This window comes from Neodiprion virginianus, chromosome 2 (genome assembly GCF_021901495.1).
Source record: "Neodiprion virginianus isolate iyNeoVirg1 chromosome 2, iyNeoVirg1.1, whole genome shotgun sequence".
Taxonomy (NCBI): Eukaryota; Metazoa; Arthropoda; class Insecta; order Hymenoptera; family Diprionidae; genus Neodiprion; species Neodiprion virginianus.
Window position 1 is genome coordinate 23,922,685 of NC_060878.1, and position 15,726 is coordinate 23,938,410.

General features: G+C 35.8%; 2 protein-coding genes and 1 long non-coding RNA gene across 7 annotated transcripts; 2 read left to right on the top strand and 1 right to left on the bottom strand.

Moving 5' to 3' along the window:
- Positions 1 to 1,345: 1,345 nt before the first annotated feature.
- On the top strand, positions 1,346 to 3,905 carry LOC124297288 (uncharacterized). 3 transcript variants are annotated; one of them, XM_046748159.1, is made up of 5 exons: positions 1,346 to 1,543; positions 1,670 to 1,878; positions 1,953 to 2,192; positions 2,273 to 2,368; positions 2,534 to 3,905. In XM_046748159.1, the coding sequence occupies exons 2-5, from the start codon at positions 1,757 to 1,759 to the stop codon at positions 2,757 to 2,759; spliced, it is 684 nt and encodes a 227-aa protein (XP_046604115.1). In that variant the 5' UTR covers positions 1,346 to 1,543; positions 1,670 to 1,756; the 3' UTR covers positions 2,760 to 3,905. The 3 variants fall into 3 exon arrangements, with proteins under 3 accessions (XP_046604115.1, XP_046604113.1, XP_046604114.1); XM_046748157.1 differs by having other exon boundaries at positions 1,350 to 1,582; positions 1,672 to 1,878; positions 2,534 to 3,904; XM_046748158.1 differs by having other exon boundaries at positions 1,362 to 1,582; positions 1,672 to 1,878; positions 1,965 to 2,192; positions 2,534 to 3,903.
- Positions 3,906 to 7,061: 3,156 nt separating this feature from the next.
- Positions 7,062 to 14,252, bottom strand: LOC124297287 (BRCA1-associated protein). Of its 2 annotated transcripts, XM_046748156.1 has the most exons (7): positions 14,043 to 14,252; positions 13,925 to 13,957; positions 13,362 to 13,656; positions 12,645 to 12,834; positions 11,827 to 12,145; positions 9,077 to 9,495; positions 7,062 to 8,985 (listed from the first exon to the last, which is right to left on the bottom strand). In XM_046748156.1, the coding sequence occupies exons 3-7, from the start codon at positions 13,649 to 13,651 to the stop codon at positions 8,596 to 8,598; spliced, it is 1,608 nt and encodes a 535-aa protein (XP_046604112.1). In that variant the 5' UTR covers positions 13,652 to 13,656; positions 13,925 to 13,957; positions 14,043 to 14,252; the 3' UTR covers positions 7,062 to 8,595. The 2 variants fall into 2 exon arrangements, with proteins under 2 accessions (XP_046604112.1, XP_046604109.1); XM_046748153.1 differs by having other exon boundaries at positions 13,925 to 14,252.
- LOC124297289 (uncharacterized) lies at positions 8,627 to 12,768 on the top strand. Of its 2 annotated transcripts, XR_006906571.1 has the most exons (3): positions 8,643 to 8,765; positions 10,250 to 10,828; positions 11,841 to 12,768. It is a non-coding gene; the product is annotated as an uncharacterized LOC124297289 (long non-coding RNA). The 2 variants fall into 2 exon arrangements; XR_006906570.1 differs by lacking the exon at positions 10,250 to 10,828 and having other exon boundaries at positions 8,627 to 8,765.
- Positions 14,253 to 15,726: the final 1,474 nt, after the last annotated feature.

Here is a 15,726-nt window from a genome sequence, read left to right on the forward strand (position 1 = left end):
CGGAAATCGACGTTTCAAAAGTAAGTAATCCCAATTATTAATCACCTATTAGGAATTAATCTTGATTTATCTGAATCGGGCGATTGAATCGAGTTGCTCAGTCTATTTTAATGCTTAATCGGGATTTGGTGAACCAAAACTACTGATTGTGCGTCTAGCTGTATTTTTGTCAACGAACTCCACTGACTAACTTTTGGAAATTTCAGGAATGGCCGCTCGACGTCACACGAATGTGAACCGAACTGACGAAAGAAAGAGAAATATATATTAGGCATGGAGACTAGAGACAGGAGCACGAACTGCGGTTCAGTTGAGTGAACATAAATGTATAGTCATGAGCACGGTCATACATACAGGTCTGGAAACTCTAGTGGTGTGGGCTGAACGCTTATGAGATAGCATTTAATTCCCGTTAGGGCCGCTAGAGGCCCGGCGGTAGAGTAAGGTTGTTTGGGAAAGAGGTAGAAACAGGTCTATCATCTCTGTCTAACCGTATTATCGGTTCAAATGAATTTGAATAAGGTTTTGATGAACAACCCAGAAAACTAAGCATTCGGTTTTTTCGCTCTTGTAGCCCATTCTACATTTCGGAATAACACATGGCTTTGGCATAGTTCGTCGTCGCACACCACTTATTGTCTTATTACGATTTATGCGATTTTCACCATTTTTACGTACATTCGAAAAATTTGGGAAATTTAGAGGTTGTGTTTGCAAACATTACTTTACGACAGTGCGAACTAGTGGCAGCGTCGAAAAACAAAAAATGCAGCATAAGCGTATTTCCCCCACGACGTAAATTTCGATGAGTTTTAAGACCTGTATGTCAGACCGTGGTCACGAGGCAGCGCCAGTGGGCTCAAACAGCTCCAGTTCGAGCTGGTGTGAGGTGGGAGCGGACCGCGACAAGGCACAATTCACAAAGGCACGAGGGCAAAACTATGCGGACGTCTAGCGCCGTAGCCATGGAGACTGGAGGTAAGGAGGCCGAAATCATATGGGGGAATCGTCGAAAAGTGGATCGTGAAAGCGATGAAAGATCTTGTAGTTCGGGATGTATCCGCAAGCGATACCAGCGCCCGGTTACGAATAGGATACATACGGGAGGATCGACGATTCAAAATCACCGCGCTGACGGAGCCCGCAGTGGTAGCCATATCCGTTCGGACTTCTTTTAGTCTAGTCTCCATGATTTAGACGATGCCGGTGGCTGGGACGACGCCATAGACGAGCACTCGACTGTAGCCTTTTGCGCCCTCCAGCGCCATCCAGCGCCCAATTTTTAATGACGTATTTCACTTTCCATTTACCGTAGCAGTTCGTGCTCCTGTCTCTAGTCTCAGTGATATTAGGTCTACTCTGTCTCTCTCACTCTGCATTTTATTGGCTGATTCCCTTTCCTACCGAATCAGCTGTTGATACGTTGAGTAGCAGATTGTTTTCAGACATAAATTGCCCGTCCGGTTTGAATCTTTGGCACTCGTGAGAATAGAAATTTATTAACAATGCCACATAAATGTTGTGTTCCTAGTTGTAAATTGCAGAGTGATGACCCAGAAGGATTCCAAGCTAGTTTTCATAAGTAAACACGACCAACATTATGTATAGAATGATGACAGTTTGAGGTTAATTCACATTGTAGAAAAAAAATTTTACTTTAATTTGTTCCAGATTGCCTAAGGATCAGGATATTCAAAGAAAATGGTTAGAAAGTATAAATAATGCTGAGAATGTAAAATTAGATCCAAAGAAATTTATGTATGTTTGTAGTTTGCACTTCAAACTAGAAGCTTTCTATTACAGTGGTTTATGCAAACTGAAGAGAATTAAAAAAGATCATTATCCAAGTATATTTGACACAGTGAAGAAGCATGCAAGGTATATTTTACATTGGTTACATACTTTCTGTTGATACAAAGAAGTATTCATAAAAAATTAAATGTCATTGTAAGGAATTTTTCTAGAAATCTACCAAACCATCAAGACTGTCAAACGGAACAGCAAAATGATGTACCTGGCAACTCAATCGATTGGAGTGCTAACTTGCAAATCTCACATAATTCATCACATCGTTTAACCACATCTCGACCCAATCCAGTCAGTTCAATTAATGACGAAGAACAACAAGAACCAATAAATGCAGGAGATTCTGAAAGTGGCAATGAATGTCCACAAGCTATGAATTGTATGAAGTAAGTATAAAATTTTTTGTAATTATTATGAAGTTTTATACGATGCATAAAAATACACATATGATCTAAATTATTTTCAGTACCAGTTCCAATGAAAATGTGAATAAACAAACTGAGCCTCTACCAAAATGTTCGAAATGCACACAATATGAATGTGACTCATTCATTATTGGAAAGTAAGTGCTCTGATATGATAGTCAATTAGTAGATGTTTGTAGGATAGTGTATCTGCAGTAACTAAGTAAAGATTTTCAAGATTCTTGCATTTTAACTTAATATCTAGAATTAACATGAATTTCATTGATGTATATTTCTTACATAAAAATTACTTGCCATTTCAGAAATGATGCGACTCTCATCGCAAACACTGTACTAAAGAGGTCAGTAGCTAACATTGACCTTGGTGCAATAAATACTTCGAATAATTTTCTTCTACAACAACTGGTGTTGAAAGCTCAATTAGAGATAAGACAATTACACAAGAAGAATAGGAATCTGAGATTGAAAAATGCTCGTTATTGTAGGAGTAAAAAAAAATTTAAAGACTTTGCTCATAAGTATGACTAACAAGAAGTATATCACACAAAAAGTGTCAAATATTTTGGAAGTAAGTGATTGTATCTTTGTATGTGAAAAGTGATGAAACTTGAAAAATGTCTGTCAAATATGTGGATTTTACTCTGTATACCTACTTTGAAACTGTACATTATTCTATATATTTTTCTTAATATAAACTCTGTAAGTCAACAGAAGTTAAAATCATGTAATTATTCTTAATTTAATTTTCAGTCATACCAAATGAATGAAAACATTTGAATGTTTATTTTCTATTTCAACGAATACTCAAATAGAGTAGGTTTTGGGAAATCTTGCAATAAAAGTCACAAAAGGCATTATTGTACTTGTTTCCGTAAAACTGAACTTGTTCATATACCTCCTGAGAACTTATCTAGTCAATCAAACGATGAAACTAATTTACAATGGAATGCTGAAGGTATTATTAGAAATACGGATTACAATTTGTCAATAAATGAATTTTTATGGTACAGGAACTAATAAGAAATATATTGAAGAGATTGATGAATATTTGACTGGTTTCTTAACCAGATTATTGCTAAAAAGGTACAAATATTACAATTGCCTTGTACTGTTGACACACACAGTTAATAAATCTACTTTACTACTGAAAAAAGACAGAGATAGTCTATCTCTAGTCAAAGCTTGCGAAGATGTCGTTGAGATTTGTAAAACTGTTAAAAGAAACTTCAGAAGTTTGTACACTTCGACTAGAGGTACTATTATTAAAATATACATGAATAGTTTATTACAAATACCAGATAATCTGCTGCCTTTCAATCATACTTCAAACTCTAAGAAACATAGAGCAGAGTTACTACAGATGATTGTTAAGATTTATTTACGTATAAGAGCTAAGCACCAAAAGAATGAGAAGAGACAATCTAGAAAAAGTATGAGAAGGATCTTAACAATGCCGATTCTGAATAGGAATGAGTGGAATATGATTTATTTAATATTTTATTTACTAATATCCGTTGACTCTAATATGCAGCACGTTTTTAACGAAGCAGAGCTTATAACTAAAGCTTCCCAATTTTCTTATTCTCCTAGTCATAATAATTATATCCCATATTGATATTTAATAGCGTTTCGTAATACTTCAAATAAACGTGAATAAACTATTTTCACTTCACCTATTCAATCATAGTCGTTTGTCTTCACTAGTTGGTATTTATTATAAATCTACATTCTCAGACTTAACAATTTACTGCTAACAATTTGTATCGACTGCGTAAAAACCACTCATCACATTAACCTTCTCAGGACTTGGGCTATGATAATATATGGATAATATATTGTCTCCAATCATTGCCTCCATGCCAATCAACCAATGTAAGATACCCAACCATGACCCAACCACAGTCTTAGATACAGACCACGGTCTTATAGACCTTGAAACTATACATACAATGCGCATGCGCGAGTTTTATCGGCTGCTCGGGCAGACTGGCCACTCCGAGTTTCAGCTGTCAAACTCTGTTTCTGGCGGCGATGTAGTTCCATAGGTGTTCCATCTTAATCTTAATATATATAAATCTCGTGTCACGATGTTTGTCCTCAATGGACTCCTAAACCACTTAACCGATTATAATAAAATACGCACACCATATGCAGTTCGATCCAACTTGAGAGATAGGATAGTTTAAATCTCAAATTATAGTCGCAATTATAATATATTGCTAATTATTTGTCTGTTATTATCTTAATCTTAATATATATAAATCTCGTGTCACGATGTTTGTCCTCAATGGACTCCTAAACCACTTAACCGATTATAATAAAATACGCACACCATATGCAGTTCGATCCAACTTGAGAGATAGGATAGTTTAAATCTCAAATTATAGTCGCAATTATAATATATTGCTAATTATTTGTCTGTTATTATCTTAATATATATAAATCTCGTGTCACGATGTTTGTCCTCAATGGACTCCTAAACCACTTAACCGATTATAATAAAATACGCACACCATGTGCAGTTCGATCCAACTTGAGAGATAGGATAGTTTAAATCTCAAATTATAGTCGCAATTATAATATATTGCTAATTATTTGTCTGTTATTATTTGACAGTCACAATTATCTGTTAACTCCGAATGATTCTAACAGATGTCGATACCTTTCGACTGGGTTGAGTAAGTAATCAATAGATGGCGCTGCTATGGTAAATCTACGAACGTGTCATATAAGCTACATTTTAACAGCATAACTAGCAACCCATCCCGGCTTCGCACGGGCATATAATAATATAATAAAAGAAAATACACAATGTTTACAGTGAGTTTCTAGAAAAATAACATTTATATTATTACTTAATTTTATTATATGCCCGTGCGAAGCCGGGATGGGTTGCTAGTAGGCTTATAAAGATAGACTGAGCGCTCCCATAAGAGGCACAGAGAATTACATACCTATAAAGGACAGAAATATAGCGGGAGTACTGCTCTCTTTTCAATCGGCCTCATGGTGGGAGACAACGGAGCAGTGGAAGTGGAACAGCTATAGATATAGGCGCATAATTTCGCCTCATTCTCCTCTACCGCCTCGATCCCCGCCACAAATACCGTCAGAGAAAGGAGTACTCCCGGCATATTTATGTCCTTTCAATGTTTGTTCAAGCAGCTCATAAGAGCGCTCACAATCAGTCTATCTTTATAAGTCACATGTGTAGTTCGTACGAACTTTTGAGGTTACAATCTCAAACAGTCGAGGTAGTGACTCGGAAAGTTGATGCTAATACTCTTTGAAAATTGGCTTTATTCGACTGAAATGAGAAATCTGTTTAAATGTTGGGTGCTTGGAAGAAACGCAGCAGGTAGGTGGGAACACTTTATTTGATCACTTTTATTATTTCGTACATTAGTAATAACAATGAAATTTTTTTCCATCAACAGGTGATACAGCCAAAATAATTACATCTCTAATATTCACTGTTATCTGCCTATTCAATTTATCACACGTACAAAGATCATTGCCACTTTCAAGCAACTAAGCAACTCACTCTCTTGTGATTTAAGGCAGTAATATTAAATTTTATCACTTTTGAAAATGAGACATTAAACCGAGCGTTCAAGAAATTTAAATATCTCAATATCTGTAATAGAACTGTGAATCTTTTTTTTCTCGAATATAGTTCAACAAAGTTTACAAATAGTTGACAGTCAATGTATTTTTTCCGATCAATAAGTTATTGCTACTACTATTAAAAATTTTTCAATGATTATCAGAGTTCATTTCACAAATTTTCAATGATGATCGATTAAATAAATGAAAGGAACCTAATACTCAAATTGAAAATTCAAGTAATATTAGATTTATTAAAATGATTTCTGTATTTCATGTTAGTGCGGTTCGAAACAAAGAAAATCTAATCAGAAGCGTAGAACTCAGGAACGTAGATCACATCCTGTGACACAAGTTGAAAATCAACTTTCTCAAAATGCGCCTTAACGTCACAATTAGCTTCAAGGACAATCATGTTTTAGAGTAATGTCATTGACTGATTGGATTCAAGATTGTGTCCCTTGTTCCATCAAAATAACTGAATATCTAATTTTTAATGAAGTTCATGAAGATTTTTTTCCAAATAATTTTCCAATCTCAAAATGAGATTTTTTTTGCTCCAGACAATGCTATTATGAAATGCAGAAATAATTGAGGTAAATGGAGATTCACAAGCTTTCAGTCTTAGCGTAGGACCCTATAAACAGTATAAAATTGAATTTGGTTTTAAGTTATCGTGCAACTAGCTAGCCAGATGACACCGTCAACTAAAATTAAATTTAAAGACATTTTTAACTGAAGTTATTTAACAATTCTAGATTTAGATTAATTCAGTTTGCCTAGCGAAATTCAACCCTACAATCTAATTGAGGACTTGAAAAACTATTTATCTGAATTTAATGCCAAAGAGAGTAAAAGTAAGCTTCAAAATAAGATACCAAATTAAATGGTATAAAGTTTGAAAAACAATGCTGGTCAATAATAATGCTTGAATTACAATGGTGCGCAGAATGATTCCTCGGTAAAATGGATTGGCAGCAACGGTTAAGTAAAAAACTTATCGTTATTGGCTCGATCAAAGCAAAATGACGAGATATTCAATAATTCAATGTCTCTATCTGACCTTTTCTTTTGCAAAAACGTTATAATAGCGACTAGAAAATTCAAGTGTTATGTTTAAATTTCTTATTGACTTATTCCTATTATTTATGTATATCCCCATTACATTATCGGTATTTTATAAATGAAAAAGAAAATCAACTAAAATAAATCAACGATGCAAACTACTTTAAAAAACAATTTATTTATAGGGGGTACAGTCTATACAAGCTGGGTAATTAGAATTTAAAAATAAAACTGCGTAGTGTTGAATATAAGAAAATAATGTTGATGTCTATATATCAAATACTTTATACTTATTTTGTACGATTTATTATGCATAGTACTATGTCACTCGTATTATTCCATCTCTTGACTATTGGCATTGCTTCTTCCCACGGTTTAAGAATAATAGGTGGTTCGGCTGCGGCTCGGAGGCTGTGATTATTTTTGCGCAATTCCATACTTCTCTACCAGACAGCTACGGGTCTGTAAGACCAGTGTAAACAATAATGGCGGCATGCAGTGTTCGAAAGAGAGGAGGGTAATTTAAGGTTAATCATGAGATGAGAGTGTCATATTTACAAAAATATGAGAAGTTGCAGTCTAAAACATAAAATACGAATATAATATCAAATTATGAAATACATGAAACATATAAAGCAATATAAAATAAATAGAAGTCATAATAAACCTATGAGGTTGAGGTTCATCACATTGACGCAACAGAATAATCAAAAAAAGTTTCAATTTTGAGGAGTCGAACCTTTCGAAAACAGTAAACCACACTACGTAATTTTCGAGGTTGGTTAAAACATTGTGTTTCGCTTATTTTGCAATTCTAACAATATTCGGGTAAAAAAAACTGCTTTTTCCGAGTATCCTATTGCATCAACACTATGAATTTCAAGCTGCTAAACGTTAAGTTTTCATCAACCTAGATAATTTTCTCTCCTCACAGCTCTGCTTTAGAACATCCTGAGAATAAATTTTCGCCCATTGTCGCATTCTCATAGTCATATAGTAGTGCATGATGTATGATACAATTTCATCATTGTGTTGTTCGCAAGGAAATGAAAAGCTGTAGTTCTGTATCATATCAGACACAGTAGATTCGTATACAAAGCGATTCTCAGATTCTATGTGCTTACAGCAGTATTTGATCAGAGTTGAAATTTTTTTGGCAAACGTATTGATTCTTTTCTAAAACTATCCCAGTAAGAGCAATTGTATCTCTCCATTTACTGTATAGATCAATTGTTTTGGGAACGGTGAAAAGATATATTTTCCGCACATTCGTCTTGTGACCATCAGTGACAAACACAACTCCTGCTCATATTTAAATAATGTTTCTTTTTATACTTTATAGATATTATGTTATTGATTTGTTTCGAACACTGCGTTCCGCTATTAGTGTTTACAATGGTCTTACAGCTCCGTAGCCGTCTGGTGGGCGTGCAACGAATTATGCTAAAATAATCACAAGCCTTAGCATTGTGGGGATAGGGCAGTCGGACCACCTATTATTCTTACACCGTGCTTTTTCCTATTTCATTTCCTGATAATGTTTTTTCCATTTAATGTTTGTTATTATTTTACCGTTACAGTGTGATTCGTTAATTGTGATATTTTTACGTTCAAAACGCAATAATTGAAACATTTGTTTATCCTAGAAGTTTAATTTGTCATCGGTATCCCACTGGCCGCAGTAAAGACCACATTAATGTTTTTTCTGTTGTTTTCGCGTGGTTCGAGTGTTAGTGGCTGGGGTTGGAGCACTCGAAGTTTGACCAATGATTATGCGTCCACTGGCAATTTCCTCTTTGTCAGCGGAGTTTTCAATCTGTTTCTGAGCTTCAAAGAAGAACATCACATCTCTAAGCTGCTCTCGTAAATCAGTCATTTCTAATTCCTGAGCTCCTTTGTATTGGTTAAACTCCAATTGTAACTGCTTATGCTTGGTTTGCCATGAGGAAAGATTTGTTTGAAGTGCTTTGCTCAGTTGCTTTTCTTCCGACAGCTCAGAAAGTGCCTGAGTTAACTTCGTACTCGAATGGTGCAGACGTTTTTCCAATGATTGCTTTTCTTTGATTGCGAGACTCAGTTGTTCCTGGAATGCAATGCCAAGTAATACGAAGTAATTTAGCAAAAATATTGCAATGATAACCTATACAAATAACGCGAAAATTCCTGTCTTTTACCTTGAACTTGACATTCTCGTCAGACATTTGACCCAGCTTCTCGCGCAGTTCTGAATTCTCGCTCACTGTGCGTTGCTCCAGTCGGCCGAGTTTTTCCTCAAAGAACTGTCGCTGGCTTTCCAACTGGGATGTGAGTAAATACGTGAATTCTAGTTGAACAGAGTCAACTTTCTCATCTACGGCAGCTCCTTCACTTTTGGCTCCTTCACGACTGCCTTCAACCATTTTACCATCTTTATCCTGCAGCAATCGGTGGACAAAATTATCTCCTACGTAGTCCCAGACGCGATTGTTTCCCAACTGCATTGCATAGCAATGGTGCGTATCTCGGTAATGTTCGAAAGCATGTCCTTGGTGATATCGAGAACAGCCAACGTGGCCGCATATCAGGCAAATCCAAAGAGCATCACTGCACGCACCTAAAAAACGTACAGGCTAATACCCTTTGATAAATTTGTGCAGGAAATATCTGTAGTCGACGTGATAATACAAAGATTTGAATTAAAAACATCTCTGTGGCACAGGAAAAAATTTAAAAACATTGTATTTGAACTGTAAGCATCTCATTATATTACCAATATTAGAGAAATAACGTTATTCTACAATTTTTTCATTGAAAAATCTATACTGCTTGCCTGATTCTAATGAATTAGTTCATTTTATGAAGTATGCACCGATACTACACAAACCCATCATATCCAAAATTATTGTACAAACAAGCTCCTTGAATCGCTATGCATTTTATATCATATGCTGGGTAGGTCCAAACTAATTTGTGCTTCAGTAATTTGGTCACCTAATCAGAAATTGCCGTTTAAGTAGATTGCAGCTATTCAGCACTGATATATACGATATCTGGCATTTAGATTTAGCCCTCACATATGGCATTTTGACCGTAACTATCAGGAAGACGCAAGGGCATTCAATGTTTGCCCACTGAAGTCCTTTAGGGATTACCAGGATTTATTTCGCTTGTTTAATAGTTTTAGCAACCTAGTTGATGCCAAGGGATTACTGGGGGGATTGAATTCAACCCCCTCAGTTATAAATCACTAAGGGGGGAACACATACTTAGACAGCAAGTAAAATAGGTGAATGTTGGGAATTTTTATTTCAAAAACTATTACCGTATTGTTCCAAATATAAGCAGAGGTATTTTTTTGTTGTTCACAGCACCTACCAAACTCATCCTCGTCTTATACACCTTGAAATACTGTCGCAGAATTAGGAGTTGGCTTATACTGGAACAATTTTGTAATTCGATCAGAATAGTATTTTTTTATGTATACATTCAGGCATGTGTAGAAATTTTTTTGATGATGATTCATTCTAACGAAACATTGTTATTCATGACCAGAGTTAAAGGTGTGCTTTGTGTACAATTTGTGGTTTACAAAATATTTCGAAAACGACACATCTGACTTGCTAAATATTTCCATGAAATGTTTTTGGTTAGTTATCCTCGTTCACATGACGGGATTTTTTTTTTTATTGAACTAGTTTTCTCTTAATTGATTGAGAAGGGTCGAAAATTTTGGACAAAAACGTACATCAACTTCAAAAAAATGTCTAAAAAAAGGCTCTGACACCACGAGAAAAAACTGTCTAAAAACATTTTGTGAATATGTGAAGCTCATGGCTCTAGCCATTTTACAGATATTCTGGGAACCACAAACCATGTCTGCGAGGAACACGTTTGACACCAGCCAGAACAACAACGCTTCGACAGATTTAATCCCCATGAAAAAAATGGTAAATGTGCATATATATACTAGTAATGGCCACTATGCTAAAGAAAATGCATCGATTAATCAAGTTCAAAAAAATAATCGAATACGACTCGACTGAATTGGTAAAAATTAATAGATTAATCAATTATTTCGTATTTTTTAAAACGTTGCATTTCAAACCGAAATTTTGTAAATTTCAGTATGTAGTCTTAATAGCAGAAAAGTTTTTTGATAATTTATAATTTCATTCAAAATACTTTTCAATTTTAGGTGAAAATTTTCATTTATCTTTCATTTATTATATCAGATAGGTACTTAGTAAGTAAGACAATGATAATAATTGATACTTTAATCACATAAAATAATATTGTATTCGATTGTTCATGGAAGTAAAATACAATAACCGATCGTGAGGAAAAATAATCGAGTTGGTCGACTAATCTTTTTTTGACAAATAATCGATTATACTAGATTAATCGGGAAAAAATAAACGATTTAATTTTAATTTAATTTAATCGAAAATCGATTTAAAACAGTTTTGGAGATAAAAATTCCCGAAATCCAAATATTTCTCATTTTTCTGGCGGTCTATTTCCATGTTCCCCCTTAGATATGCTGGCATATGACAATTTACATTTCCTCAATATTGTTTGCACATCTGCCTTTAAATAGTTGGTGCAAAAAGCACCTTTGACTTTCCATTAATCCAGTATGCATTCTATTATTACTAGACCTATTCTGTGCCACTTGTCGTAATTCTGAAGTCTTTCTCTGTTGTTGTGGCAATTTTATGATTTTGCCATCTTTGTAACAGGGTATTAGGGTCCGTGTATAATAACTAATATTTTGTGAGCTCAAAACGCGTTCGAGTAGGAAGTTGGTAGGCTGTCCCATCAAGATAAGCCAGATGAAACGCTTTTTAAACTTTTGATTCGACAGATCTTTGACTTGAGTTTACTTTTCACACATCTTTAATAATTAACTTCTACGTGAAATTCTTGGAAACCATTTCTTACGCACCACATTCCATACAGTGACTGTCAGCTAAGGGTTCCGGAGTCTGTGCGTAGCGACAGACTGGACACGAGGTATCACCCCATTTGACCAAGCAGCTGGAGTGAAAAGCGTGGTTGCATAATATGGTCAAAATTCCATCCACGCTTTCATCCATTCTTTCCAGGCAGACCGGACAAGATGGTAGCTCTGTATGACCTGCGAGTGGCAAACCGCCATCTCCTACTTCAACCCGGGAGACGAACACCATGTGACAGACAATTTCAGGTTCTAAAGAATTATATGGAGCTCCGTTAAATGTCTCGTAAAACTCACTTGCTGCCACCTGAAATAATTAATGATATTTGGGCATGATATAATGTCTTGATAAAACCTTTGAATCAAAGAAAAACTTATAACACATAGATCTTGAAAAATGCAAAATTTGTTCAAGGTTAAAACATTGAAGAAATTATTCGTTTTAATGAGAATCATTTTTTTTTAAATTCTACGCAATCAATTTCAAACATCTTTATAAGACTCATGTTTCTCTTTTAATTGCTATAAGTGAAGAAATTGTACTATTTCTGCAAGTTGTTTGACCTATTGAGAATTACTTTATAAGTAAGTAGATGTTCTAGCGTTTATCTAGACCCTGAGTTACGCTTTAACTAAGTTACGCCCTACTATTTACGCTTTAATATTGATATAGCACCTTTTAAAATGTTAATATGTCAGAGTATTTTGTACTAATATTTTTTCACTTGAAACTAGTAGTCTAATAAAGACGAAAAATTTGTTATAATGTAGACAAAATAAAGTTCTATCAAATGCAAAATACTAACAGCTGATCGGAACGTCAGCAAAGCCATGTATTGATTGGGACTACCATCTCTGATAATCCTAAAGTGTTGAATGTCCTGGTGACAGGCAGCAGTAAATGTAAGCAGATCATGGCACGTCATTGTTGCTGGTACAGACAAAATACAAATGGTGTGACTTCGTTCTGCTGCCTGATGCATTTCAGTCAACTCGCTGAAAAATTTAAAATTGTTGTCAGCAGGATGCTTCAACTGCTTAGTTTCAGGAGCTGGATGCCGAAAAGGTCTAAAGTCACAGTTTAAACAATGGACAAATATTTTGTTTCACAACCGGACTAGCTTTACAAATATCCCAAAACTTTGAACAAAATTCCTCGAAATGGCAATATATCAATTGTTCTCTATGTTTGTGAATTACTGGAAAATGATCATTAAAAGCAAATGATTTAATGAATACCGTAGATATAGTTTCTTTAAATTGAAATTATAGAATTCGTGTAAATAAGTAGTTTAACTTACTAGTAACTAACTAGTAGTTTATAGAGCTACAAGCTAGACGTTGAAATATTACACATCGAATTATTACAATGTGTGATGAAAGGGAACGAACTACGAATATAGGGATTCATATGAACGAAGATATATGAGAGTAGATTCTCATTAAAAAAATTGTACAATTCTATTGACTTACATAAAATCAGGGGAGTTTTAAAATGCTAAGGGCATAATCTGAGTTCTTACTCCTCTTTGAACAGGTGTAGAATTCCCTTCGTGACTTCGACAAAAGGATTTCCAGAAATGAAATTTATTTGATCGGGGGATGTTCGTGCCACTGCTCCATCACCTTCGGCAGGCCCAGAAACAGGAGTGGCAGAATTGTGAGCTTCTTCAGAATTGGCTCTGGATGATGAGTTGGATTTTCCTGGCCCACGAGACGAGAGAAGTGGACTCGGACCTTCGACAATGCTCGCATAGCTCTCAACCTTTACATCCTTGGGCTCTCGGCAGCCTCGCATTTTTCTAGCAGCCATTGCACCTTAATATAAAGAGACGTTAGAGATTTTTATATGAACCCAGAATTGATATTCATAAATAGAGAAGTAGGTCTCGAAAATAATCTGGACTAAAGAAGTGGTTAGAGCTCAGATATCGTGAATTATAGAAGATAATATAGTTTGTTTAATTTTCAATAAGTGAGACGAATGGGAGTGATGTGAAATGAAGATTGAATGTTTTGTTGAACCTAACCTAACATTAAGGATAACTATCATTTAAATATGGGATAACTATTATTGCCAACTCACCAGGACTTTTTTGTGAATCTTGATCTTCAATTTCTATGCGAATCACACAGAGAGATACCAATATTTGAGAAGACATTACACATAATCGAAGGTTTTGCAACCGATGAAAAAAACGTACAGTTCACATCTTTTCCATCCCTTGTCCAACGGATGACGATAACGGTGGCGAATGACTTTAAACTGTCATGACCCTCCGCGGTTATTTACTTATTAAATGTTGTTTGCGTTCAGATGTGAACAGTGCAAATGACAACTAAATTCTGTACTTTGCCAAAGCTGACACTATTGGCCATGATTGGCTATCATCGCAAAAGTCAGGCAGGAAGACGGGAGATGACCATGAGAAGACATAACTCTGTATTTTGCGATGGCAAAGGTGGGACACCTTCTGGTCGGCAGATTGTAGTAGATAGCGCCACTTGCAGCGCTGATATCTTCTGTTGCATTGGAAATTTAATCGCGATACACGCGCGCAAAACTTTTAATATTACTTTCTGAACAAATGAGTACACATTGTTCTACACACGGGTATTGAACAGGATACGTTAAAAAACGTTTAAGAAATAAAATTCACAGCAGAAAACAAGTTAGTGTTTTTTGACCATGTACGGTAAGTAATGTAATTTGAACTAATGTCTCAATTAACCTCAACAATGTTTAGCACGAGAATCCGTAACTGTACGACTAGCTCACAGGATTGTTTGGAATCTTATAACGATTTCTTTTAACATCTATCCCGTAGGAGGAACGCTTAAGTCTATGGGAAAAGGCTGTATCTCATTCACGTAAATTATTGAACAAGCTGATACAATAAAATTTTTTGCGCATGTCTAGTGCATTCAAAATTCCAATCCAAGAACCGAAACCAGCGCTGCCACGGTGTTACATACAGGTCTGGCAACGAAGGTAGTGGGGGTGGTTCATTTCACGGCCGGTTATTTATCTCACTTTGTGGCCGCCAGGCCAGCGTTGTGATCGAGGGGTGGATAATCAACGCGTGCACAATGCAACGCCGACATAATAATAATATTATTATTGGCACATTTTCATCCCTATCATCCCTGCCCCACGTTCATCCCTAGATAGCAGCGCCGCGACATGGCTATTTCAAACACTAAAAACCACGGACAGCAAGAGAACCACGCCGCTCTGTAGAAAATTGGCTTCGTTGCCAGGCCTGTATGTAATCTCTGTACGTAAGACCATGGGTATGTTCCGATATGCACTGCGAGCACTGCACAGTGCTCTCACTAGAAAAATTCGTTCCGATATGGACTGCAGTATACGGCCGCAGTACCCTAGGGAAATATATGACGTCATGAATAACCACCATATTTCTACTGCGAACACTGGAGGTTTCGAGGTAAGGTACTCGCAGTGCTTTGATCACGTGATTAGTCAAAACCACGTGCCCAACGGTTAATAAACAGTGCTACAGTTTGATACCAAAATATAGTTTGAAAATATAGAAGTGTTAATAATTTTTCAAGTTTTTATAAATTTGTTGGAACAATTAAATAATAATACACTCATTTATAAGCTGCGTCAAAAATGGGGCCGACAGTATACTGGACTGCGTTCCGTTTTAAATAGTAACCAGTGTAAGTCCAATATAACTGACTATAAAGGAACGATTTCCCAGTATACTAAATTCACGTTACACTGTACAGTGGTCGCAGTGTATATCGGAACATACCCCATGAGCGCTGCCAGCTAATTTCGAAACGCATCCCAAAAGGTGAATCCAACTGCTACTGAGGGTGCTTTCCAAAATTAGTTCCCAGTGCTGTCAACGATCATTT

Excerpts from the sequence above, each read along its gene's own strand:
- LOC124297288 (XM_046748157.1), top strand. The coding sequence starts at position 1,506 with ATGCCACATAAATGTTGTGTTCCTAGTTGTAAATTGCAGAGTGATGAC. Across the intron at positions 1,583-1,671 it reads TTCCAAGCTAGTTTTCATAA|ATTGCCTAAGGATCAGGATA; the intron begins GTAAACACGACC and ends AATTTGTTCCAG. Across the intron at positions 2,369-2,533 it reads GACTCATTCATTATTGGAAA|AAATGATGCGACTCTCATCG; the intron begins GTAAGTGCTCTG and ends TTGCCATTTCAG.
- LOC124297287 (XM_046748153.1), bottom strand. The coding sequence starts at position 14,000 with ATGTCTTCTCAAATATTGGTATCTCTCTGTGTGATTCGCATAGAAATT. Across the intron at positions 12,146-12,644 it reads TGCTGACGTTCCGATCAGCT|GTGGCAGCAAGTGAGTTTTA; the intron begins GTTAGTATTTTG and ends TAATTATTTCAG. Across the intron at positions 8,986-9,076 it reads ACGAGAATGTCAAGTTCAAG|GAACAACTGAGTCTCGCAAT; the intron begins GTAAAAGACAGG and ends ATTGCATTCCAG.